The 25,642-nt window shown below is 36.6% G+C and overlaps 1 protein-coding gene across 5 annotated transcripts in view; it reads left to right on the plus strand.

Annotated features, from left to right (window-relative positions):
- uso1 (USO1 vesicle transport factor) overlaps nucleotides 1-25,642 on the plus strand; it is a 105,275-nt gene that overhangs the window by 60,841 nt on the left and 18,792 nt on the right. For 3 of the 5 annotated variants that reach the window (XM_059965483.1, XM_059965482.1, XM_059965484.1), the window contains 9 exons: nucleotides 5,148-5,168; nucleotides 9,450-9,560; nucleotides 9,954-10,072; nucleotides 13,038-13,219; nucleotides 14,866-14,987; nucleotides 15,354-15,489; nucleotides 17,189-17,367; nucleotides 20,200-20,280; nucleotides 24,694-24,780. In XM_059965483.1, the coding sequence (XP_059821466.1) occupies nucleotides 5,148-5,168; nucleotides 9,450-9,560; nucleotides 9,954-10,072; nucleotides 13,038-13,219; nucleotides 14,866-14,987; nucleotides 15,354-15,489; nucleotides 17,189-17,367; nucleotides 20,200-20,280; nucleotides 24,694-24,780 (1,038 nt within the window). The remainder of the gene's footprint in view (nucleotides 1-5,147; nucleotides 5,169-9,449; nucleotides 9,561-9,953; nucleotides 10,073-13,037; nucleotides 13,220-14,865; nucleotides 14,988-15,353; nucleotides 15,490-17,188; nucleotides 17,368-20,199; nucleotides 20,281-24,693; nucleotides 24,781-25,642) is intronic. The other 2 variants (XM_059965485.1, XM_059965486.1) reach the window with 1 other exon arrangement.

Raw genomic sequence — 25,642 nt, forward strand, 5'->3', positions numbered from 1 at the left:
CTATTATTGGTTGTTTTAGAAATTCTCAGTCATAGTAGAACAGAGTTGGTATTGCTCTGTTGCCTTGCAGTGAGTAGATTTACTTTAACTCCAGTGTAAGCTTCTGCTGTAACTAATATTTCTTGGAAGTTGGCAGATTTTTTTATTTTCTCACTGAATTTCAGCAAGAAATGGTTCAATGGTTCCATTTAATATCAGAGAACGTATACTGTATATGACCTGAAATTCTTGCTCTTCGCAGACAGTAAAATGTTTAAAAACTCTTAAGTCCCTTCTCAGGCACAAGGAACAGCAATGCATCGACCCTTCCCCTCCCTTACTTATTTCAGCAGAAAACATCAGCACCTACCACCCGCCAAGCAAGCAATGGCAAAGCCCCCAGCAACAGACCATGATTACAATCCAACAGAAACTAATTGTTTAGCTAACAATTTGATATGTCCCAGGCTCTCTCTCTCTCTCCCCACCCCCCCAACAAGGGACAAAGAGGTGTTGCCCCTTTTCCACAGTGAGAGGGGAAACCAACAAAACAAAACAACTGACTCATTGCGATTTTACAGTCTGTTGCAACACTTTTATTGTGAGTTCTTTGGCTCAAAAATCGGCAGCAGACTTCCCCACCATCGGGGGGGGGGGGGGGGGAGAGAGTGAGAGAGAGAGATTGCACAAGTACAGAGGCTTCTGACAGCTGATCTGATGCTCACGATGTTCTGATTCTCCTGCAACGGCCTTGTTGATGACACTGGCATAAAATTGGCTTGTCCACAGGGATGCAGAGCCTTATTCTGTCTTCCAGGCTCCATCCTGAGGATATTGAAAAACGGCTGATTGGTAAGCTCTGGGACCAGGAACCACTTCCGTAAAGAACTGTAATTTGAGTGCAGCTGTAGATCATGAAAATGAAGGAGGTATAGATCCTTTGAATGACTTAAGTATAAATGGGATGTTCAAACGGGGCAGTTTTTGTGAGGTACATTGCTAAGATCAACTCCCATCAATTTTAGACCTCCAACATTTTGTCTCTGGTTGCCGTCAAGCTTTCTGGCTGTCAGCCCTTTTTCATATGGTTGATAAGATGAGCCTTTAAGAAATCAAAAATATTACCATCATTTGAGTGGTATTTTGGCATTATTCTGTAAAGCAAAAATGTATGAAGCCTGTAAGTGTTGTTAAACCTCTTTTATTCCTAGCAATCAGAGTTTTTAAGAATATACAGTCACAATGAAATCTGAGCATTCATGAATGATGGCTGTTCATGGTTTTGGTTCAAAAGCCTTGGAACTGTATGAATCATCAAACCTAATAGCACATTCACTACACAGGTTCAAATAGGTGGTCATAATCCTTTTAAGGCACAGCTAGAGATCAGTAAATTCCCAAATCTTTGTGATTGAATAGAATATACATGCTATGTGTTTTATCTGGGGAATCTGTGCAAGTAATTAGCAATGACATGAAATGAATATTTTGTACATTTTACCCACCCTAAATTACTTGGGAGCTGTACTGGCACAGTGCTTGCATTCTTGTAGTTTGAATGTGAGATTTCTTTTAATTGATTATTATAGAATAATTAATTTACTATAGGCTTATTGTAAAATTCATTCCTTTTAAGATCCTTTAGGTTTCTCAGGCTTCAATCATGCTGAACATGTAATATTTTCATATGTAAGTTTTAAATGTGATTAACAAATTAGAGGTCATAATGAAGTTCATAGAGCACAGATTTAAGAGTCCATTATTATAGATGAAGTTTCAGGATGCCACACATGAAGCTGTCTAACAAGGTAATAGCCCATGGTATCACAGTAAAGAAACTAGCTTGGATAAAAGATTGCCTGACTGGTGGAAGGCAAAGTGTGAGGGAAAAAAGGGGACCTTTTCTGGTTGGTTGCCAGTGTCCTGCAGGGATTGGTTTTGAGTCTGCTACTTTTCACGTTATATGTTAATGATTTGCATGACAGAATTGACGGCTTTGTAGCCAAGTTTGCAGATGATCCAAAGATAGGTGGAAAGGCAGGTATTGTTGAGGAAGAAGGGAGCCTGTGAAGGAACTTGGGCAGATTTAGAGAACAGGCAGAGAAGTGGCAGATAGAATACAGTTCATGAATTGTGTGGTCATGCATTTTGATGGAAGGAATAAAGGTGAAGACTATTTTCTAATTGGGGAGCCAATTCAGAAACTGGAGATGCAGAAAGACTTCGGAGACCTTGTGCAGGATTCCCTAAAGGTTAGCTTGCTGGTTGAGTCAGTGATAAGAAGGAAATTGCGATGTCAACATTAATTTTGAGAGGACTAGACTATAAAAGCAAGCATGTAATACTGAGGCCTTATAAGGCATTAATCAGGCTATATTTGGAGTATTGTGAGCAATTTTAGGTCCCATATATAAAAAAGATGTGCTAGCATTGGAGAGAGTCCAAAGGAGCTTTAAGAGAATGCCAGAATTGAAAAGGAGCATTTGATAGCTCTGGGCCTGTACTTGCTGGAGTTTAGAAGGATGAGGTGATCTCATTAAAACCTACTGAATATGGAAAGACCTAAATAGAGTGGATATGAAGAGGATGTTTCCAATAGTGAGAGTGTCTTGGGCTAGAGAGTGCAGCCTCAAAATAGAGGGTGTCCCTTTAGAACTTGGGTGATGAGAATTTTTTTTTTAGCCAGAGAGTGGTGAATCTATGGGATTCATTGCAGAGACAGCTGCGGAAGCCAAGTCATTGGGTATATTTAAAGTGGAGGTGACAGGTTCTTAATTAGTAAGGATGTCAAGGCTCATGTGAAGAAGATAGGAGAATGGGGTTGAGAGGAAAAATAAATCAGCCATGATCAAATGACGGAGCAGACTCAATGGGCTAAATGGCCTGATTTTGCCTATGTCTATGTGGGGAGTTGCGGTAGTGTAGAGGACACTGTATGCTTAACAGTGCCAGTGAAAGGGGTTCAATTTCCATCTCTAAGGAGTTCATATGTTCTCCCTTGACCACAAAGGTTTCCTTTGGGTACTCTGGTTTCCTCCCTTATTCCATAGTCATATGGAGTAGTAAGGGTTAGTAAGTTGTGGGCACCCAGCAGATCTACAGACTGTTGGTTATTGGCACAAAATGATACATTGAAACATACAGTGAAATGTATGTATGGTAAATAAAGCTAACCTATGATCTTAATCTTTAATCAAAGGAACTTCTGCTCATTGTTCCTCTGGCTGTTTTTAGAAATGTTTTTAATTATTCCAATCCATCAGCTCTTTCCAATGCCTCTGTGTTATCCTCTAATAATTTGAAGCAAAGTATTTTAGTTTGGCTGTATTTTAAACAGTGTATGTAATGATTTAAGGCGCCTATCCAATTTCAAGAAGGAAAATCTAATTGTTCTTTAAATGGATCTTTGAGTCTGCAGCAGTCCTATTTACTTGTTTGGCCCCAGAGGAGAAGGTGTGATGGGAGATGAATGAGATGCATCAATCACTTTTTATTTACAAAAATAAAAGGAGAGCTATGATTTATCCCTTGTGGCTCATCTCCTTTATCACTCCACACATTCTCTATCCCCTCCTCGTCTCTGCCCCCCCAACAGACACACATACCTGCAGCTTAAAAAGTTTTTGTCTGCTTCCCAGTTCTGATGATGGGTCGTCTACCTGAAGTGTTAATTCCTTCTTCCTACAGATGTGGCCTGACTTGTGTATTTTCAGCATTTTCTGTTATTTCAGAATTTCACCATCTAGTTTTTTCATCTGTTTCATGATTATCTCCCAGTTTGTCCTGAGCTACTGTGGACTCTGTTGAGCATTGTTTTCTTTTGCAATTCATTTAACTTGCCATTTCTGAAGAGGCATATGCCCCTTTCCAAACAGGCAGAGTAAATGTTTTATTTCACTATCTGCTTTGAGTAAGTATCAGTCCTGGTGGATCCAATTTATCACACCAAGTAAATTTAGATTGCCTTTTCTTTTGAATTAGTATTCATTTCTAGGCCTGATATACTTGTAGTAACAACCTTGACTTAATACCCCAAGATAAGATCTGTCATTCTATTGCATAGGATAATGTCCCAAAAATACATTTTGATAGCTGGCTGGATAATCAGTCAGCTAATGTTGGTACAAAAATTCATCTTGTCTTGGAACAGTGCTAATTCAGTTCACAAAAGTTATGGATATATCACTTCTTGTAGGTTTCATGTATTTTTTTTAAATCTTTAATTTGCCATTGACCAGTGCCTTTGATTACTGGAGCAGACATCTCTTCGGATAACATCTTCCTTTAGCTTCCAGGTAGCTTGCAGGACAGAGCAAGTGGGGGTGGGAAAACCATTGAAAAAGAAAAGTGGCTTGACAATTGTATCTATCTTGCTCTTTTTCTATTTTTTTATTTTGCATCTTGCTAACACAAATCAAACAACATTGTCATGTTGAGTGCTCTGCATAATTGTGCAAATGTATATTGTCACTATACATATAAATGTCCTGTTTACCTATTACATTGTTGTAACCAACTGTCCCTTAACATAAAGCCATGTTATAATTTTTGAAAAATTTGATCCATTGAATTTTCTTTTACTGGAAGCATTAAAGAATTGAGCAGTAAAGCTCTCATTAATGGAAAGGCTTACATGGAAAATCACTGAAATTTTTATGAAAAAATCTCAGTGATTTTCAGCTGTGATAGCTTTTTGTAAATTGAGGCTAATTAATATAAGAAGGAATGTTATCCTGGTCCAGGTTATCTGTACTGTCCATTAAGATGTTATAACAGATATTCCTTTTATACGTAAAGTTCTGATAAAGTTGTTGCCATTTCAATTTTTTGCTTTCATAAGAATAATGTGAATGTGATTCTGATGGGAAAGATTTTTTGATATTATCACTGAGGAATATAGGTATTTGTGATACCTCTGTAGCCTTGGTCAGTGTTCTCAGAAGAAATATAACATTTGAAAGGAGCTTTTTATAAAGCTAAGGGGCAGGTAGAAATTCTCAGTAGCTCACAGACATCCATGAAGATGTAGTTGTTGATCAAGCTTCATCAACGTTGGGAGAAAAATGAATAGATCTCACTTTTCTAATTAAACATTGATCAATATTCTGAAGTTAAAGTGATTGTTCTGAGCATCTTTTTATGACTTACTTTTGCTGTATAATTTACAGGGAGATAAGATCAACAGACGGGTGAGTTACTTGGACAGATGTTTGCTTGTTGCAGCAGGGTTCTTTTATCTTGCCTTGGTTTCAGCTTTTTTCCTTTAACTGCATTGACTGATTCAAGTGCTGATCTGGGTTCCTCTTTCATGTTCAGTTAGCTTCTATATAATAAGGGAATTTTTCCCAGTTAGTTTAATTTAGATTGTGGCATCAAGCAGATGGATGTCTCTGATGTTGTTTCCTCAAAGGTTTGGTATACTGATAAGAAATCATCACTTTCTTTGAACTGTCAGAGAAATAGTGAAGCCTATGACCTACAAAACTATAAAATATTGAGATTCTGGCCTATTTTCTTATCCCACTCAATACATTGATCTATAATGTCCTGAGCTGGCTTCACCTGCACTTTTCATGTGGGCATTATTAGTTTTATTTTCACTTCATGTGGGTATTGCTGGAAAAGGCAACATTTATTGCACATCCCTTCAATTGCCCTTTTGAACAATTTTTGTTCTGTGCAAACTGCTGAAACTTAGACAATTTGCAAAATCAAAGTGAATCTCAAATTATTAATCCAAAGTTGCGGTTAATAATTAATCACAAGTTATGTCTACTCATTCTCTCAAGTGAGCTACTGTTTCCTTCAAGGTCCATTAACTATAATCAAAGATTCAACTCCAGGTGATAGTGAAATTCCATTATTTCTGTTCCAGATTTGTAACCGAGGGTGTCCAAGATTTGGTATCGTCAGTGTTTCACATAGAAATTGTAGGAAGTCCTGCCTTTGGCTTGAATGCATGCTATGGTTAGTGTGTGGTGAAATAATATTCTTAACCCATGCACCTGAACATATAAGTATCTCGTCTCAAAGTTGGAAATACTACTTTTTAATTGAGCCCAATATAGCTTATTCCACATCCTTCTGTTAATCCTCTCTCTTCCTCCCTTCTCTCTGTGGCTGAGCATGCAGTTGTGCTTCGGGAAGGCTCCTGTGATTGCTTTTAACCCTTGATTGCTGGATGCCAATGTGCATATATGTCACCTGTGGTGCAGTTTTTTGAGGAATGGTGGTTTGCAGGCTTTTTGCAGCTTGGAGTTGTTGGTGGTCACTTGTGTACAAACTGTTGCTGCTTCAAATTCATGAGTCTTGGATTTTAGGTTTATCAGTTCTGGGATACCACTGTCTTGTTAATAAATGCTACTTGGAATAAGTTGTCACAGTCTTTCCAATTTACTTTTACACCCTGTGTAAATACCTAGTAGAAAAAGAAATGGAAGAACTTAACCCATAAGGTCAGTGCAGAAAACATCTGAAATATCTGGAAACATGGAGATACTTTGCTGCAGGAAAAGCTGAGCCATGAATTTTTGATTTGTTGGCTGCCAAAAAGTTGAAGCTGGTGATATTAAGGATTAAATGTGTATCATAGTTTAATTTTGGACACTTTATTACTACCAAAGATTTCTCCAAGCATATAATTACTCAGTTATATTTTGCAAATTAACTTACTGGTATGGTTAGTTAAATGTAGTCTTTAAATACTCTCTCTTAATAACCATGTGCTTATAATTCAAATAACAGTTTTCTCAAATCTTGTTTCTTGTATCATTTACACTGTTGAACTAAAGTAATAAATATGTAGCTGGATGTTAAAACTAGATTGGTTACTTTTTTAAAATTCCATTTGATTTTTTTTGCTTTGGCCTCTGTAGTTGCAAGTAGAGAATATGAGGAAAGATGAAGGGTTAGTAATGGTGTCTAAGATGTTTAAACTTGATCTAGTTGTGTAATTATATGCTTGGATAATGCTTTCTGCTATCATAACTTAAGTGGAATATTGGGGAAAAAATAGTTATTTTGGGAAATATTGAGAGTTATTTTGGCTTGGATTCCAATGCTGTTTAAAATGAACTCTGTGGTACCTCTTGGTATATTTGAATTCAGTGACCTGTAAAGAAGTATTGTCTGGGAGCTGCTAGTCTCTGTTATTAAAGTTTGTAGGGGAAATTCCACTCTTGAATTTTGTGGTCTAATCATAAATATTCAATGTGACCATTAGGTAAATTTGGGACTTGCGATACAATTGAGTAATTTAATCCTTGATAAAGTCTTAAAGTCTTTGAATCAGCAATTTTGTAATTGGGTCTTAATTTTAAAATGGTAAAATATTGTGTTGCCTTAAAATGTCTTTCTCATTGAAAGCACATACTGGGTTAATGTTTAGGTAATCATACCTAACAGTAAATCTCTTTTGCATTGCATCATTTATTTAAAAAGGAGCCAGCTGGGTGGAAGATGTGTAAAGCGAAATAGGTACATGTTTCTGGCTGAATGCGCTTGGGTTCTCTCTTCACAGTGCTGCCTGACTTTCTGTGTGTTTCCAGCATTTTCTCCTTTTCTTTCAGATTTCCAGTATCTGTAGGCATTTCTGATTTTCAGAGCAGACTGGTGCCCTCATTTTGAAAAAGTACTGATGGGTGATCTGTTTGAGATTTAAATTATGGAAGAATGTAGCCAAGAGAGTTTTCATCTTTGGCCAAGTTTGACTAGATATACAAATTACTAATTAATCCAAAACGGATTGCTAGGAAAAAGTCTACATATTTTATAGTATCCCATTTTAGTGTTTTGGGTGCTGCCTTCCATAAGATATGGTCCTCTGGAGGGCACTTCAGGGTAAAGCTTTTGTCCATAGTAGTTGGATTTTGCAAGTTTTTACCACAAGCAGCAGTTAAATAATAGATCTTATTTTGAGGAAATAATTAGAATAAAAAATAGATTTAAATATTGAGGAAAGGTAACAATTCACCAAGGCTGCTTCAACAAGTTTCAAACCTTCAAATCTTACTGTCTGGAGGACAATGTCAACAGATGCATGGGGACACCATTACCTTCAGGTTCCTCTCCAATTGCAGCAGTGAAATATCTCCATTCAGATGATTTGACCTCCCTTCATGAAAACTGCTACCATCATTTATGAAGGTGACATCATCACATTAAGATTATTCAGGGATGGGCAATAAATGCTACAGCACCCACGTTCCATAAGTAAAAGAGGGGGAGTAGGCTCAAGTGAAACAAAGCATCAGAATAGATTAATAGCCTATCTCAGTATAAATTGTATCACAGCATTCTTCTGAATGCTATTCTATCTATAGGCATCCACTAGAGCTCTTCCCATTTTAATATTGGTTACTATTTAAATTTTGTATGTTTATGATATGTATTTAGTGTTTGCTGACTCTTGGCAAGATCCACAACTTATTGTTCTAGAGCTTTAATTTTATGAAATGTTCCATAGTGCTTGAGGAACAAGAATCTACCATTTACTCATCAATAACCATTTATACTTAAGTTTCTCTGCAGTGGAGATCAGGAAGTCCGTGCAGTGAAACTTAAACTTAATTGCCCAAGTGTCAAATTTGTCTAACCTTTGCCTTAACATCTTTAACCTAATCATTTGTAATTTAAAGCACCAGTAACATTACTACTTTGATCACAAAAGTCTGATCCACTGCTTTTTCTCTAATGCAATGGATTGTGGGTGTCAGACAGTGAAATACTAAAGTTCTAATAGCTTAGGGGTTAGAAATCATTCCTTCAATAACTATAACCAGTGAACAGTTTGTTAACTGGGGCAATAATATATCAGTCCTATTGTTAGGAGGTAAGTATTCCTGAACACAGGGAGGATTTTTACCAAAGTCTTCCTTTTCTGGTTGTGAAACTGGAACTAAAGGCAGTTCGATAATCATTCGTAAAGAAGTGACATGGGTTACATCAGACAGTTATGTTGTAGAAATACTGTTAGAAAAGATTTGGCAAACTGATCCACTGATACTGTAGGTTTATTAGTGTGTATTTATGCACAAGTTGCACTGTGTATAAAATAAACTTGATTACACCCGGAACTCAGTTGTAAAATTAAAGCAACTTATTCCATTTTGAGCATGGCATGGTCTCATAACTCTGACACAGAGGGACAGTATAAGCCTTTGATCTGTGTCAGGAGTGGTGCAGTGAAACCCATGATACAGTAGTACTGGGGTTTGAGAGAGTATACTTTGCAAGATGCTTGTACACTACCTTCAGACAAAATCTAAGGCTTTATCCATATTTGCATTGGATCCCTTGCTATGATCAACTTAGAATCAGTGTTTTCCAGATGAGTAGTATTTTTGTATGTGTTCATCATTAAATGCTACAAATTATACGAACTGTATACCAAGCCCAATTAATATTTAGGTTTACAGTTAAAATTTGGCATCAAAATGTAATCTAATTAATATTTTGCATTTTAAATTCAGGGCAGCAAAGTACAAACACGGGTTGGCTTGCTGATGTTGCTGTCCACCTGGATGACAAACTGTCCCATCGCGGTCACTCACTTTTTGCACAACCAGACCAATGTCCCTTTTGTATCCTTTGTTTCTGTATTGGTTCCTCATCTGAAGAGAAAAATGTAAGAACTAACCTTTTAATACAAAAAATGGTGCCTCTATCAGTATCTGGTCTAAAGTCCTATGAGATTTATTTCAGTTTTTTTAATTTTTAAGTTCTTGACTTTGATAATTTGATTATGTGCTTTGAGTACTTTGTTATTCAATTCATGAGGCTTGTCAGCAAAACGCTGTTGCACTATGTATTCAAATTGCAGTAGGATGACATCCAATGTGAAATTAGAACTCCATTTTATATACTATTTGCTGAATAGAAAGCTTATGAATAAATAATTCTAGTAAGTTTTATTTTCTGAGCTATTTTGTTTTCAAGTTGTTGGTTTTAAAGATGCCCTTGACAATATTCTTCAGTTAACTGCACAAATATCAGAGAACCTTGGAGAGGAGGAACAGCTTGTGCAAGGTCTCTGTGCCCTTTTATTAGGCATCTGCATTTACTACAATGAAAACTCTTTGGAGAACTCCACTAAGTAAGTTACTAGCCTTCAAAACCAGTTCAGGGGTCCTATTTATTTGCAAAGACCCTGTGTAGAAAACTTCCTTTAAAAACAAATAAGGTTACTATCTGAAAAGGTTGATTGACAAACTACATTTGAATTTGGGATAATTTTCCAAGGTGGGAATATGGTTTCTGATTGTTTTCTATAAATTATCAACTAAATATTGATCCCAATACATTGTGACAAACTCTTTGCCTGTGTTTTTCTATTTTCCTCCCCTGTAAGAGGATACTTTCAAACACTTGAGAGTAGACTTGGCAGTACTTAGTGTGATGACATTGATTCTGTTTTTTTTTGTAATCTGAAAGCATCTGGATAATTCTCCACATTGTCAGATATTACCAGTGTTATAACTGTACATGGCTAGTCAGAGAGCAGATTATTGATATTGCAGTCCATATGTCTGATTTCATGCAAACCTTGCCAAATACGACCTTGTTGTCAAAAAGAGCACTTGGTCAATTCTGATGGTTTATGGTAGTTCATTCTTTGCTCCCTCTTCCTCCAAGCTGGTTGCATTATCTATCACCCATTCCATTGTTGCCTAGTTGTATGGAGTCTTGAATTACTCCAGCAACATAATCTTGTGTCTTGGCCTTGGTGCTCTCTTCTAGGTTATTCTGTGTCCTCTTCAGTGATAAAACGTATTTGGGTGGTCTGTGCTTTATTTTTGTGCATAGAAGTAAAGAAATTCTTCCTTATGAATATTTCCAATCCTGAGGGTTGTGTTCATTGTTGTAGATTCCCCGTGACCCAGATTTTGAAGAGAAATCAAAGCCTCATTGATTCCTGCATTAAGCTTTTCAACTATTGGCATTAACATTGATCCAGATAGTTGCTGAACTTTAGAAGTTCCCTGAGAAAGCAGCATTTATTGCCATCTTAATGTTGATAATGATGATAAATTCATGAAGAAACTTCTGGGAGTCTCTTAAGTCTTCATTAATTACAGATTGTAGGAGAAATTTGTCTTTTAAAGCATAAAATTACATGATAATGGTCATATAATTACTTCTAGTTCAAATCAATACCTGTAGCAAAAGGAATTAAAGCCTTAATCCCTGTCTCATTGTCTTAGATTCATGTTATAAAGGTTTGTAAAATATACTGTACAGAAAGACACCCATTAGAAACTGTTAGAGATGTCTGAATCCATTAATGTTTTATTATATTTTGAGTTCAGGTTACCTTTTATTCATTAATTAAGAAGGATCTTGTGATGAACAAAACATTAAATTTAATCCATGCTTTGAATAGTGCAAAATAACACCCTGGGTCTGGACAGTAGCATACGTTTATCATTTCAAATGAATATTGCCTAACACTGTATTTTAAATAGAAACACTTTCTCAGTGCCAAAATTATTTTTTGGCCTATTCTTTAAATTAAGTGGTAGGTTGTAGTCATCTTGTGATTCGAACTTGTTTGCTTTCTTCATACTTATTGTTATTTCATCCTTTCTTTGCATATTCCAACAGCTTTAACCATATGTGATGGCAACTTTAGCATTACCAATACGAAGTGTAAGAAACTTATACCTAGTTTCTTTCAGCTAACAGTGGATAGTTACCATTGGTCAATTCAGTGCATTCTCCAAATTTTCCATCTTGTTGTCCAAATAAAAACACAAAATGCTGGCAGAACTCAGCAGGCCAGACAGCATCTATGGGAGGAGGTAGTGATGACATTTCGAGCCAAAACCCTTCATCAGGAGGGTTGTTGTCCAAAGACTAGTGTTTTCACTTCCTATCTTCCTATGACAAGTGACTTGTACTGTTGGCCACTTTCTTCCTACAAATACCAGGCACAGTATTCAGGTTGAATGATGATAGCAACTCAAGCTCTTTCTCCCCCCCCCATCTTCCTTATCGTTTCTTATAGTATTAGCTGACTTCTTAGCTCCTTGATTCTCTCATTGCCATCTTCAAATGTGCTCTTAAAACATAATTTTTTGTTTTATTTTGTTTTCCTTTCGTTTTCTTCTGATCAGTGACAAGGTTGTTCCTCCATGAATAAGCATAATGCTTTGTCAGTGCCTCCACCCACACTTGGATCTACTACAAAAACTATATTGTCATTTCATTCAAAACTGTAGTTCAAAAATACAGGGCATTCGTTACAAAAGAATATAGAACATTGAGCAATCTGGCATGATGGTAACTGGCCATTTAGATGCTCAGGATGAAACTGTAGTGCATCTGATCAGTTCTGCACAATCATTATGAGAGTAATGGCGTTCTGGGGATTATGCTGAGGCTGATTTGTTAAGTTCTGTTCAGTGATTGGAAAAAGGCATCTCAGTGCCAATCCTTGGAGGACAAGATGGAGTACAGTACAAGATGGAGGAGATTTAAGCCCAAAATATTCCTTTGGCCTAGGCAGTGACTTTGTGAAGGAAGCACAGGTTCAAGCTCAAAAATGAACTTTACTATGGGCACAATTTTTTTTTTTTTGCACAACCTGGGTTAATTAACTAGTATGGCCCATCTGGGAGAAGAGAAACAATATAATTTATAAACATAAGGAAAAAAAAGTGTGAATTTGCATTGGTGGTGGGACATTTCAAAGCCTCTGGACATCAACAAAGTAACTTTTAAAGTTTCCTATAGACTTGCAGGCTTTATGGTTAGTTGATTGATGTTCAAGCGTGTTTTTTTATATATGTATGATGAAATATAATGAAATGAAACCTATGGCAAAAGGGAGTCTGCTGATAAATATAATTGAGTATTTGAGCACTATCAAGAATATTCCTGTATTTGTGTTGGTAAAAACTGCATTTTCTTTGGGGTAAAATTAGATAAGTAATAACATCAGTATCATTTAATGGGATTAATAGGACAAATTAAGGCAGCACAGGACAATTTTGTTTGTGGTTTTCCTTGGGCATATCTGCAGTATACAGAAAGATGAAGTACTCTTTTACTCTTTATAGGGAAAAGCTAAAACAACTAATAGAGAAGAGGATTGGAAAAGAAATTTTCATTGAGAAGTTGGCTTATATTAGTAAGCATGAGCTGTACTCTCGAGCTGGCCAGAAACCTCAGCCCAATTACTCCTCTCCAGAACAAATGCTATTTGACCACGAATTCACCAAGCTAGTTAAAGAACTGGAAGGTAAGTTTCACAGCATAGTTTAAAAAAAAATCTTTTTTGAATACATTTTGATGATAAGAGCTAAAAGTAAGATACAAGCTGAAATAGGTAAAGAACAATGTGGTTTTGTGAAAGATAAAGGTACAAGAAACTCGATATTGATGTTAAGGATACTATCAGAACAAGCTATTCAAGTGCAAAAAGATTTGTTTGTTTTATCGACTACACAAAAGCATTTGATAGAGTGAGGCACAATAAGTTATTTGAAATATTACAGGAAACTTTAGATCTAGATTTGAAAGACCTCCGCCTAATCAGAAATCTATCGGGAACAAACTGCCGCTGTAAGAATAGATGGAGAAGTGAGTCGATTTACGAAAATCAAGAGAGGCATTAGACAAGGGTGTGTTTTCTCCCCTGATTTGTTTAATGTGTACAGTGAAACAATATTACAAAAAATATGAGACATCTTGGGATTCAAAATTGGTGGTGAAAACATCAATAATTTCAGATATGTGGATGACACTGTGTTAATTGCAAGTTCAGAGGAAGAACTACAAAACTTAATTGATATAGTTGTAAAAATAGGTCTATCTATCAATTGCAAAAAGACAGAATGTATGGTGATACCCAAAAAGAAGGAGAATCCTAACTGCAGGCTGAGAATAGACGGGGAAGACATAAAGCAAGTACAGAACTTTTGCTACTTAGGAAGCTGGGTGACATCAGATGGCAGGTGCGACATGGACATCAAAAGAAGAATAGGGATGGCAAAAGACACCTTTACGAGAATGAAGAGTATACTGACCAACGCTAAACTCGGCATGACAAACCGCGTCAGAGTACTGGAATGTTACATTTATCCAGTTATGTTATACAGCTTAGAATGTTGGAGGTTATCTAGTAACATGAGGCAATGAATTGAAGCAGCAGAGATGTGGTTTTTGAGGAGGATGCTAAGAATATAATGGATGAAATGAATATCTAACGAGGATGTCATGAACAGAGCAAGCACAAAAAGAGAAATAGTTTTTGAGATCATGAAAAGGCAATGTAACTTCATTGGACATGTGATTAGGAAAGAGGAGTTAGAATGCATGGTAATTATGGGAAAGATTGAAGGGAAGAAAGCAAGAGGAAGGCGAAGACAAATGATGATGGAGACAGCAGCCAGAGAACTGGAAATGAATACCAATGAATTGATCCACTTGACCTGAAACAGGAGTGTGTGGGCCATGGCAGTCAAAGCTCAAACTGGGCATGGCACCTGATGACGATGATGATCAAATACAAGCAATTGAATTTATTAAAAAAAAAATTACTTTATGCATTACTGATCAATCCCACTGACATCAAGTACAATTTGACATTGGTATTTAAATGGAAAGTAGTAGTCATACTTGCATTTAGTTAATTGTGTTTTACAGCTTCCTGAGTCTGAAACACACTACACGTGTTTCTTTTTTAAGACCATAAAGCATGATCAGAATTAGGCCATTCAACTCATCGAGTCTCCTCTGCCATTCTTTCATGGTTGATTTATTATCCCTCTTCCCATTCTCCTTGTCTTCTCCCCTTAACCTTTGATACCCTGACTAATGATGAACCTATCAACCTTCCTTAGAGCTGAGTAACTTTGTTTCCATTACTCTATTTCTTTTTTTCAGTCCTAATAACAAAGGCTGTTCAGAAATCCAGTGAGGATGAGAAGAAAGAAGAGGAGGTGAAGAAGTCTCTGGAACAACATGATAGTATAGTCAATCAATACAAGGAACTTATTCGTGATCAGGTAGAGAGAACTGTATGAATTTCTTTTTAATGTGGAAGTACATTTTTAATATGATTGAAAGAAACTTGAAGTTTTGTTTTCAAAACAAAGGAAAAATGTGTGAGTTGGCTAAATTAGTGTTTTGTGTGGAGTAACAGTGATGGCTTTTTCTGAGTGATGGCTAATTTGAGAAAATGAATATTAGTTATGAGTACTTTCAAATACAGTTTCTGAAAATGTAGCCTTCAGTGTTAGCTGTTACATGTGAGTTGGTGAGTTAACTAAAGAAAAATATAAATACAGGGACTAGAATTAAATGGATATTAACCATTAACTGTCTCTTTGCTGAATTAGTCATTGGAGTATGTCTGCTTCCTTGAAATGCAGGATATGCAGCTGAATGATTTGAAGAAACAAGTAACTGCCTTGACTAATCAAAATGAACAAAGTCAAGCAACAATAACACAGCAGGCATCACAGATTCAGCAACTAAAGGACCAGTACAATCTTCTCAAAATACAAGGTAGTTATTTCTAATATTTCTTTGCAACATGGGACACCATTTAGCCCATCGAGTCTGTGTCAGCTCTCAGACCGGTTGCATCAATCAATTTTGGAAAACTTTTTGACATTCTTTCTCCACACCCCCTCCCCCGACAGATTCTACAAATTCTTCAGCCGTTATTTGTATAACACAGATTTGCAAAATTAGTAAGCAAATCTGGCTTGACAGATATGAAGTATGATTGTTTTGACAAAGTGATTTTCATTTGTTTTGGCAGTTGTTGAGTTTTTTGAAAATGGAATCACTTTTTAGCATTGTGTAAATTTTACAGAATTGCCAATATAAATGTACACAACTGTAATGATCCCCTGTTGACATTGCTGTTTACTACCTTAAAGCTATTTGACTGGTTCCTTTTATTTTCTCCATAGAAATTTGTACTTATGGAATACGAAACTATTCGGAGAGATTTCTTCCCTCAGAAATGTTGTTTTTTTTCTAGGCATTTTTTATTCTTTGGCAATATTTTAAATTAATACCCATTTTCAAAGTGTTAACTCAAGTAAAGGAAATATCACAATAAAAACGTTTGAAGATTCTTCAAATGCTAATCTGATAGTTTTTCAAAGCTTGCTGGTCAAAAAGAGAGTGAAAACAACTGAAATGAAAATGCATTTCAACCCTTCAGAATATTTGTACAAGGCATCGTAAATTGTAACTGCTAATATCATTTGCAAAACTACATGATGAAATAAAGGTGTTCATGTACACATGCGGGCATAGAAACTACGAATTAGAGTAAACTATCTGGCACTCGTGCCTAACTGCTTTTCAGCAAGATTATAGCTGACCTCATTGTAAATGTAATCCTATTTATACTTTTTCAGCACAGCCCTTTGTTTATCAAGAATCTATTTACTTTCATCTTAAAAGCATTCAAAGACTTGTACTGCCCTCAGAGGAAGAGCTCGAAAGACCCTTAACCCTCAGAAATTTCATTTCATCTATGTCGTAAATAGGCAACTCTGTATTTTTAAACTGTGGGTTTTTGATCTTGATTCTCCTACAAGGAGAAACATCAATCTTGCAAATTCTCTCAGGGTCTTGTGCTTATATCAGCCCCTTTCTTGTTCTTCTATCTCTAATGGATGTAAGTATGCCCTCTCCAACCTTTTGCCATAAGACTATATACCATTCAGTAAACCTTCAGTTCAGTAAACCTTCCGTGATCTACTTCAACATAGTATTCATTTTAAAGACTGCAGTACTGTCTGTACATATAGTATCCAGATGTTATCTCTCAATGCCCTAAACAACTGAAGATTAACCTCCCTACTTTTTATTCATTTCCCTTCCTTGTAAACAGCATTCTGTTACTCTTCCTAATAAATTTTGGTACCTGCACTAACCTTTTAAAAGTCATGTACTAATATATCCTATTTCCATTCAATACTTTCACCATTTTTATAATTTGCCTTTAAATATTTCATACAAAATATGCACCCGCACACTTCCTACATTATACCCCATATGCTAGATCTTTAAAATCTTAAATTTTTAGAAAGTTGAAGCCCTAGTACTGATACCTGCAGCACATTGCATCTAGCCATTAGCGAAAGATTCATTTGTGCCTACAGTTATCCAGCTAATCTTTCTCTATGCCAAAAGATCTTACATCGACAGGTCCAGTAGCTGAAAGTGTGTCTCTTTTCCTTAGGAAAACCTCTTGACAGTCATCATCACATTCATAATGAAGAAGCGCAGACCAATGGCATCCAAACCAAGGCTGATGTGGAAGAAATTGGAAGATTACAAGAAGAGCTAGAAGAGCTGAAAAAGCAGCGTGCCATGTTAGAAGGACAACTGACTGAAAAAGAGTCCATAATTGAAAAATTGGTACACGCATTTTAACATATGTAGTTAACAAACATTTCTTTGGACTGAGGATGTGATTACATACTGTACATGCCAATACTCAAAAGGAAAAGCGCTTACAAACTAGGAACCAGTGGACCAGTGATTTTGTCAGATTTAGGTCTTAAAAACACAAGCAAATAAGAGCTGGAATGGGCCACCAGGCTTCTCAAACCTGTCCTGTCTTCATTACAATCATGGGTGCTCTATGCTAATCTTAATTTTTATTCTCTCTCAATTCCCTACAACTTTCAGTCAATTTTTCTCAACCTGTTTCAGATTTAAATATATCTGATGATCTGGTCTCCACTCTCAGGGCAGAGATTTCCAGAGGTTCGCTATCCTCTCAAAAAAATTTATACGCACTCCAGTTTTAAATGACTGCCCCGTATTTTGTAACTTGTTCCCCTTGTTCATGATGCTCTTATTAGTGAAAGCATTCAGCTTAACTGGACCATGATATTTGCACTCCACGCAAGTCACCACCTCCAGTTGATTTTACCATGTCAGGATATATATTTTTTCACATTTTTTAAAAACTTTTCTTTAAATGTATCTGTGCTGTGTACATGAATTGCTCCTTGTAATTGTGAATTCAACATCCTCAAAAGCCTGAGTAAAGAAGTTATTTTTGGACTAGTTCCTATTTATTATGGTTATCTTGGGAGTGGAAGAAAAGTAAAAAGATTTCTGTGTAGGAGGGATGCAGGAGAGAAAATTAAGAGGATGTGTGCAAAAGAACACTCCAGAAAAGGAGTAAATGGAGAATGAAGGATAATAGGAAACTACCATAAGATAAATCTGAATTATTAAAATTTGAATTAGAAATGTTAATTGTTATTGTTAAGCAGGGTTGAATCTGGGTGACTGTATTATACTCAGGCAGAAGTTAAAGTGCATATCTGCAAGTAATTGAATTTAAAAGTGTTTCCACTTTCCTGATGGTCTTAACTCAATTCTTTCAACGATTCAGCTGTCCCATATTTTAAAAAATAGTAGTTTTGTTATCATGCTTTTATTTTGCCATTTTTCTTTTCCCCCCTAAAGTTAGTTCTGTTAATGCAGTTATTGAGATTTAATACTGGGCAGTTCATCCTGGTTAAAAAGAGACTAGGTAAATTCCACTTCCATGTTACTGTTTCATATCTCTGCAGTTGCTTTATTGTGGAGAGTTTCATTTGATGACTGCTGTTAAGCTCTTTTTATTTCCAACTTTCCCATATCTTCTACCAAATAACCTAAATCTCTGCTCCTCCCTCCTCACTACTGATCTCACAAAGCAAAATAACTCTCATCATTTTGCTCAATCTGGCCTGTCACTGTTTACTCACAATTAAAGTCCCATAATTGTTTGGTTTAAGTTTAGATTTTCCTCACAACATTCTGTAGTCCTCTTTAATCTCACACTCTGTATCCTGCTCTGATGTCAGTCTTCCTGTAGTGATCAAAACTGTATTCCTTGCTCTAGCTGCAGCCCACATTGTATAGCTTTGTTATTAAAACTTGGGTCCATTGTGTTGCTAGACAATGCTAAAACATTATAATGAAGGGAAGACATGAGAAATCAATTGACATGTTCTCTTCATTTCTGCAGGTGCATATTTAGGTGTGTCACTGAATGGAAAACAAGGTGGATAAGGAAGCAAAAGGAATATTAGGAGGATACAATATAAAGTAGTACTGATGTTCCCCATGTCACTGATGAGATTCATTCTGAATGCAGAGCTTAGCTTTGGACACCATTTAGAAATTATTAAGTCTGGAGATTTCATAAAAAATTACAATGGTCATGGAAGTCCAATTGCAAGCAAGAGAAAATCTGGAGATGCTTCATGAATGGTTATGTAAGGGCCACTTATGTTATATGGTGAGATTAGAAAAAGGTGATCTTTACTCAAAAGAGAGTAATCTTGAAGGGAGTTTAATAGAGCAATTCTGTTATGCTACAGCAAGTGGGGATAAGCTGTGTCTTCTGCCAAGGTAACTATATATAATAAAATAGAATGACATGTAAAAGAAACAGTGAGAGGGGAAATGTGAAAACTTCCACACACACATTGGTGAAGATCTGGAGCATGTGACCTGATAATAGATTATAGTTGAACTTTAAAATTAAATTAGATGTGCATTGAAATAGATTTAATGGAGGAATTTTGAAGAAAAAGCTGGAAAATAGATTTAGATGCTGTTTTCACGCCTGCCAAACATTCTCTTGTGGTTTAAGGAACTAGAGGGTTGGTTGATATTATCTTCTGTTCTTCCTGATCTCTAAATTATGACAGTGAGAAATGTGCAGATAGCAGGACTTCCTTGCTATTAAGCAGGGAAAACATGTATTGCACCACTTTATTTTGGAATTTTAATTATTTTTATGATTTTGCCAATAGCTAGTTTTATGATTTAAGGTATTAGCCTACTGGATATTTGTCCGCAAGAGTCTATAGTAATAATAATATTTTCCTTTTATCAATTTGTGTGAAATTTAGTACAATGGGCTTGTGATAATTTGAAGTTCAGTGAAGATTCGCGGATCAGTCTCGTTATACAAGTACAGACTACTTTGAAATATACAATGTGAATGACTTACAGTGCTAATATGTGGTCTCACTAAATACTGCTTTCCCTCGCAAAGATGCCTGCCTGGTTGCTGAGTTGGGAGCAAAGATTAATTTATTTTTGTGATTTAAAAAAAAACATATATTCATCATTTCAAAAGCATTTAAGATCTATCTGATTTTTGTGCTTGTTTAGTTTGAACTGTAGCTCTGTCAGAAAGTGGGTAAATAACTGAGAACTGATATGGTTTTTGAACAGAGAACTAATCAGATGACAGGAAACAAAGATACAGAATTTAGTATGGATGACACTGGAGAACCAACAACAGAACATCGCAAGGTGAGGTTTTTGTTCTTATTTGTAAGCATACAGTTTTGTTATAAGTCTGAAAGCCATAAAGAGCATAACACAGTTAAGTATTTTATCAGTAAACGAGTTTATTGTCATATGCACAAGTACAAAGAAAAACTTGCAGCAACATCACAGCCACATTGCATCATATAAGCAATGTTCACATCAAAATAAGTTAGACAAATATTATGACATAATTTAAACATGAATTACGCACATTTTTTTTACAGAAGAGAACATAAAAATCCATTTTAGAGCGAAGTGATCAAAACGTTACTAAATTGTGGTGATTAGGGTTTTGCTGCTTGGTTTAAGAACCAAATGGTTGAAGTAACTGTCTTGAACCAGGTGATGTAGGATTTCAGCTGTTTGAGAGCAACTACTGTACATCCTGACCAATAGTAACTGCAAAAAGATGCATGGTGGGCTTCTTTGATAGATGTAGAACTTACAGAAGTACCCATTTGTCTCCTCTGTCAGCTGTTTCCATGTCTAGCCTCAGATCTCCTATTGAACTAATATTACTTTGATACTTCTTCAAATGTTGTTTGCTCCTTGATACAGTCCCTTTATGCCTAAATAATAGAACACCCTTCAGAGAATCCTTTTATTTAGTCACTGAAATGATAGCACGTTTCCGTGTGCTTTATGTAGCATTAGGATTGTCTTTTACTCACAGTTAACTAGTGTAATGAGCAATTTAATATTTTTGCTTACTAATTTTCTTAATTCCATTGATGTTAAAACTAGATTTTCATTTGCATTGTTGTATAAAATCTGCTTTGAAATTCTTTATTTTGAAATCCTTTGAAATTTTCTTTTAACCTGAGTCCTGATGAAGGGTCTCGACCTGAAACATCGACTGTTTATTCTTGTCCATAGATGCTGCCTGACCTGCTGACTTCCTCTAGCACTTTGTGTGTGTTACTCTGGATTTCTAGCATCTGCAGTATCTCTTGTGTTTATGAACCTGAATGCACGCTGTCTGTTTGGTGATTTGTTAATCATATTCTGAGTTAGTCATTGTGGGATACAAAGGAGCTGTCAACTGGTCACTTGCACATATGGAGAATGGAAATCTGTCATTTCTAAGCCCATTTCACTATCACATTGATGTCATCCTTTTGCTTAAGACTATCTTCCATGCTGTCAACAATGCCACCAATCTACAAACTTTATCATCATGTCCCCAGCATTCACATCCAAACAATTTTTGTATTTCAAGTAGCAGTCTCCATGAACATTACTAATCAAAGGCATCCAGTCAAAAAAATAACATTCTACCATCACCCTTTGATTCCTGTTGTTAAGCTAATTTTGGATCCAATTTGCTAACTTCCGTGGACTCTTACTAGTCTCCCATGTGGAACATTGTCAAAGGCATTAATGAAGTCTATGTATAAAGGTGCTATATTTTGTGAACCCTGTAGAATTTTCTCAAAATTCTAAATTGACTTAAAATCTGATCAAGTCTTCATGTGTCCTAAAACTAATTAAAGAGAATCCAATTAAATAAATAACACAAAACACATTATATGTATTTATTTAATTGAGAAAAAATGGTCCAGTATTACATGTATTTGTTAGAAAAAGTATGTGAACCTTTGGGGTAATGCTTTCTACAAAAGCTATTTGGATTTGGGTGTTCCCATCAATGAGATGAGATTGGAGGTGTGGGTTGTAGAAGTACCCTGCTCTATAAAAAGACACACAAAGTCAGGTTACTGAAAGAACCTACTGTTCTTAAAACAGATCTGTTTATGTGCATCATGCCTCAATCAAAGCAGCTTTCAAAGGACCTTAGAAAAAGAATTGCAGAGATGTATGAAGATAGAAAAGGCTACAAAAGCATTTATGAATACCTGAGTGTTCATCAGTCCACAATAAAAGAAATTGTTTATGAATGGAGGAAACTCAGTGCGGTTGCTGCTCTCCCTAGGAGTGGGCATCCTGCAAAGATCACACCAAGAACACAGTGTGCGATGCTGATGGAGATGAAAAAAAACCCAAGGGTAATAGCAAAAGACCTATGGATATCTCTAGAACTTGCTAAAGTCTCTGTTCTTGTATCCACTATTAGAAAAATATTTGAACAAGAATGGTGTTTGTGGAAAGACCACAGAGGAAACCACAGCTGTCCAAAAAAAACGTTGCTGCACGACTCAAGTTTGCAAAAGACCACCTGGATGTTCTACAATGCTCCTGGGGCAATTTTCTGTGGACAAATGAGAGAAAAGCTGAACTTTCTGGCAGAAGTGCACATTGCTATGTTTGGAGGCAATAGGGCACTGCACACCCAACACCAAAACCTCATCCCAATTGTGAAGCATGGTAGAAGGAGCATCATTGTTTGGGGCTGCTCTGCTATCTCAGGGCCTGGACAGCTTGCAATTGTTGAGGGAATAATGAATTCAAAATTATATCCAGACATCTTACAGGAGACTGTCAGGGTAGCAGTCCGTCACCTGACGCGTAATAGAAGTTGGATAATGCAATAAAACAATGATCTGAAAGACGAGTGAATCAACACCAGAATGGTTTTAGAAGAAAGAAGAAAATTCATGTTTTGGAATGGCGGAGTCAAAGTCCTGATCTTAATCCTTTAAAAATGTTATGGAAGGACCTGAAGCAAGCAGTTCCTGGATTGGATTTTGCATCCATTTGAAGTACAACCCACCCAAATTGAGGCAGACATTCAAGAGAGTTTGATTGATCTTCAGAGTGATATAACTGCACGTTGTCAGTTCAGTCAGTTTCAAAAAGATTTTTGGATCAAGAGTGATCTGCGGAATAAGTTTACAACACTGTGGGGGAGAAAAGCCCAAAGATTTTTTTATTGCCTTTCCCTCAACATATTTGGTTGAGAGCAGATTCTGCAAGGTAGCTTCCTTGACAAAGTTCAGAAGCAGAATTGATACCACAACAAGAGGTGACCTCTGACTGTCATTGTCTAATTTGAAGCCCGATATCATGAAACTTGCAGAAAAGCACCAAGCTTTAGGCATTAGGCCTGATGGATGTTTAATTTCATACAGTCTTTTTTAAAGCTTTGTCCAGTATGTCGGAATGTTCAAGTTTTCTTGGTGTTCTATAATAAATGATTTTCTGTTTATCTGCTCATGTTATATCCCTGTTTGAAAGGGGGGCCCTGGAACCTGAGAAGAGCTCCTAAGGGGGCCGTGGCCAAAAAATGGCCACTGATTAGAGCAACTTCAAGAGTTGATGTTTTAAGAAATCAGCCCATCATTAAGGACCATCATCATAGAGGATGTACCTTCTTATTACTACTATCAAAGAGGTGTTACGGGAGCCTAAAGACTCATTCAACAATTCAGGAATAGCATCTTTCTCTCAGCCTTCATATTTCTGAGCAGTCTATGAACCCATGAATACTATCTTATTACATTTTTTGCACTATTTACTTAATCCTGTAATTTATGGTAATATTATGTATTTGCTCTGTACTGTTGTCAAAAAACAACAAATTTCATGTCACGTAAGTCAGTGATAATAAATCAGATTCTGATACTAAACTGCCCTGTCAAAATTCATTACATCACCAAAAAATTAGTCAGACAAGATCTGCCTTTAACAGATTATCTCAGAATTTTCTCTGATTCATCCTTGCCTTTCCAAATGGCCATAAATCCTGACCTCAGATTTTTTTCCATTTACTTACCTACTACTGATGTTAGGCTCATAGGTCTTTTCCTGTAGTCCTTCTTGAGAAGGGGATCACATTTGTTGTGCTCCAATCATCTGATGCCCCACTTATATTACTTAATGCTATTATGGTATAGGCTGCTGGTGGTAGCTTGCCAGAGTCCTCTGTGCTGGGCCAGTCTTCCATGTTGTCTCCAGGTGTAGCCCATCTTGGTGTTTTCTTTCTCTCCAAGGGATGAAGGCTTTGGAGCTTCTGGTGCACTGGGTTTTTATGGTATGGGGTTGCTAGTCCCATGCCCAACTCTCCTCCTCTCACAGCTGGGCTTGGGACCGTCCATGGCGCTCTTAGGCCTTGGTGATTTATCCACCTTCAAGCTTGCCAATGCAATAATTAATTCTTTATTTATAGAAATATGGACTGGTAATAAATTAACCAGAGAATAAAATCAATGCATGAGTCTTCTATATATTATGTGCAGGTAATTAATGCATTCTTACATTATGAGCGATACTGACATAAGAATCTATTTCTCTCTTGCCATCATTGGTGTATGTAAATAAGCCAACACAGTGGTAGGTTAAAATGGTTGAGAGCAAACTCAGTTAAAATAAAAGCAATCTAAGTCATTTGTTTAAACTGAAATGATTACAGCAATCTCTTGTGATTATGCTGACTTCTGTACCTTTTTTAAAAAAATTGCATTAACAGTATGTCTAAATTTGCATACTTTCTGAAAGGAGCTGGAGACCTTGCGGACCCTTGTACAGACACAGGCTGCAGAAATCAGACAGCTTCAGTCCAAGAAGCAAGAGCTGGAGAATCAGGTAAGAGATAATGCTTTGTCTTTCCTGGAAAGTTATCTTGCTTGGTTCAAACTATTAAATTGTTACCAAAAGGCAAACTGTTATAAGAGCACAGCAGGCTGAGCAACATCTGTGGAGGCAATGAGATGGTTGACCTTTAAAGTTGAGACAGTGCATCACTGATGCGTCAGTTCTAATGCAGGGTCTCAGCCTGAAACATGGACCATCCCTTTGCCTCCATAGATACTGCCTGACCTGCTGAATTCTTCCAAGCAATTTGCTGTCTCCTCCAAATTCCAGCATCCGTAGTCTCTTGTGTTTCCGGTAAAATCCTTTTGGCCTGCTTGTTTAATGATAGCTCCCATGGAAAGCATATTTGTGGACAGAAGACATGGGCCAGTCTAGTCTCAAACAAGACATCTCTGTTATTTAACAGCCCACCACCCAGTGCTTTTTTTTTGTTTGTGTACGGAAATACCAAGCCTCATTTTTGGCCAAAGCATTTCAGTATGGTATCACTCTAAGTACAGGTAACACTTGTCTCATGTATGAGGAATTGTTCAAAGGTAAAGATGCTTATCCACAAGATGTAATTTAGAGTTAATTGCCCCTCTTCGACCATAGAAACCCCAACAGCATTTCATAGTGTATGACCATAATAAACCGGTTTGGAGTTCAAGCTTGCTTTGTAATTTAGATGATTTTTGCAAAGTAGGCAAGTTGGGTGAGAAAATTCAGCATTTTGCAGTATCATGAAACAAAATAAGATCAGCAAATACTGGTTATCAGAGATGTCAATAGACAGTATCAGTCCAAACTTGAGTCCCAGGCTAGCCATCAATTGTGGCAGGGGATACTTGTTATAACAGACTACAAAACAGTC

Source organism: Hypanus sabinus, chromosome 3 (assembly GCF_030144855.1).
Source record: "Hypanus sabinus isolate sHypSab1 chromosome 3, sHypSab1.hap1, whole genome shotgun sequence".
In the NCBI taxonomy this organism is placed as follows: Eukaryota; Metazoa; Chordata; class Chondrichthyes; order Myliobatiformes; family Dasyatidae; genus Hypanus; species Hypanus sabinus.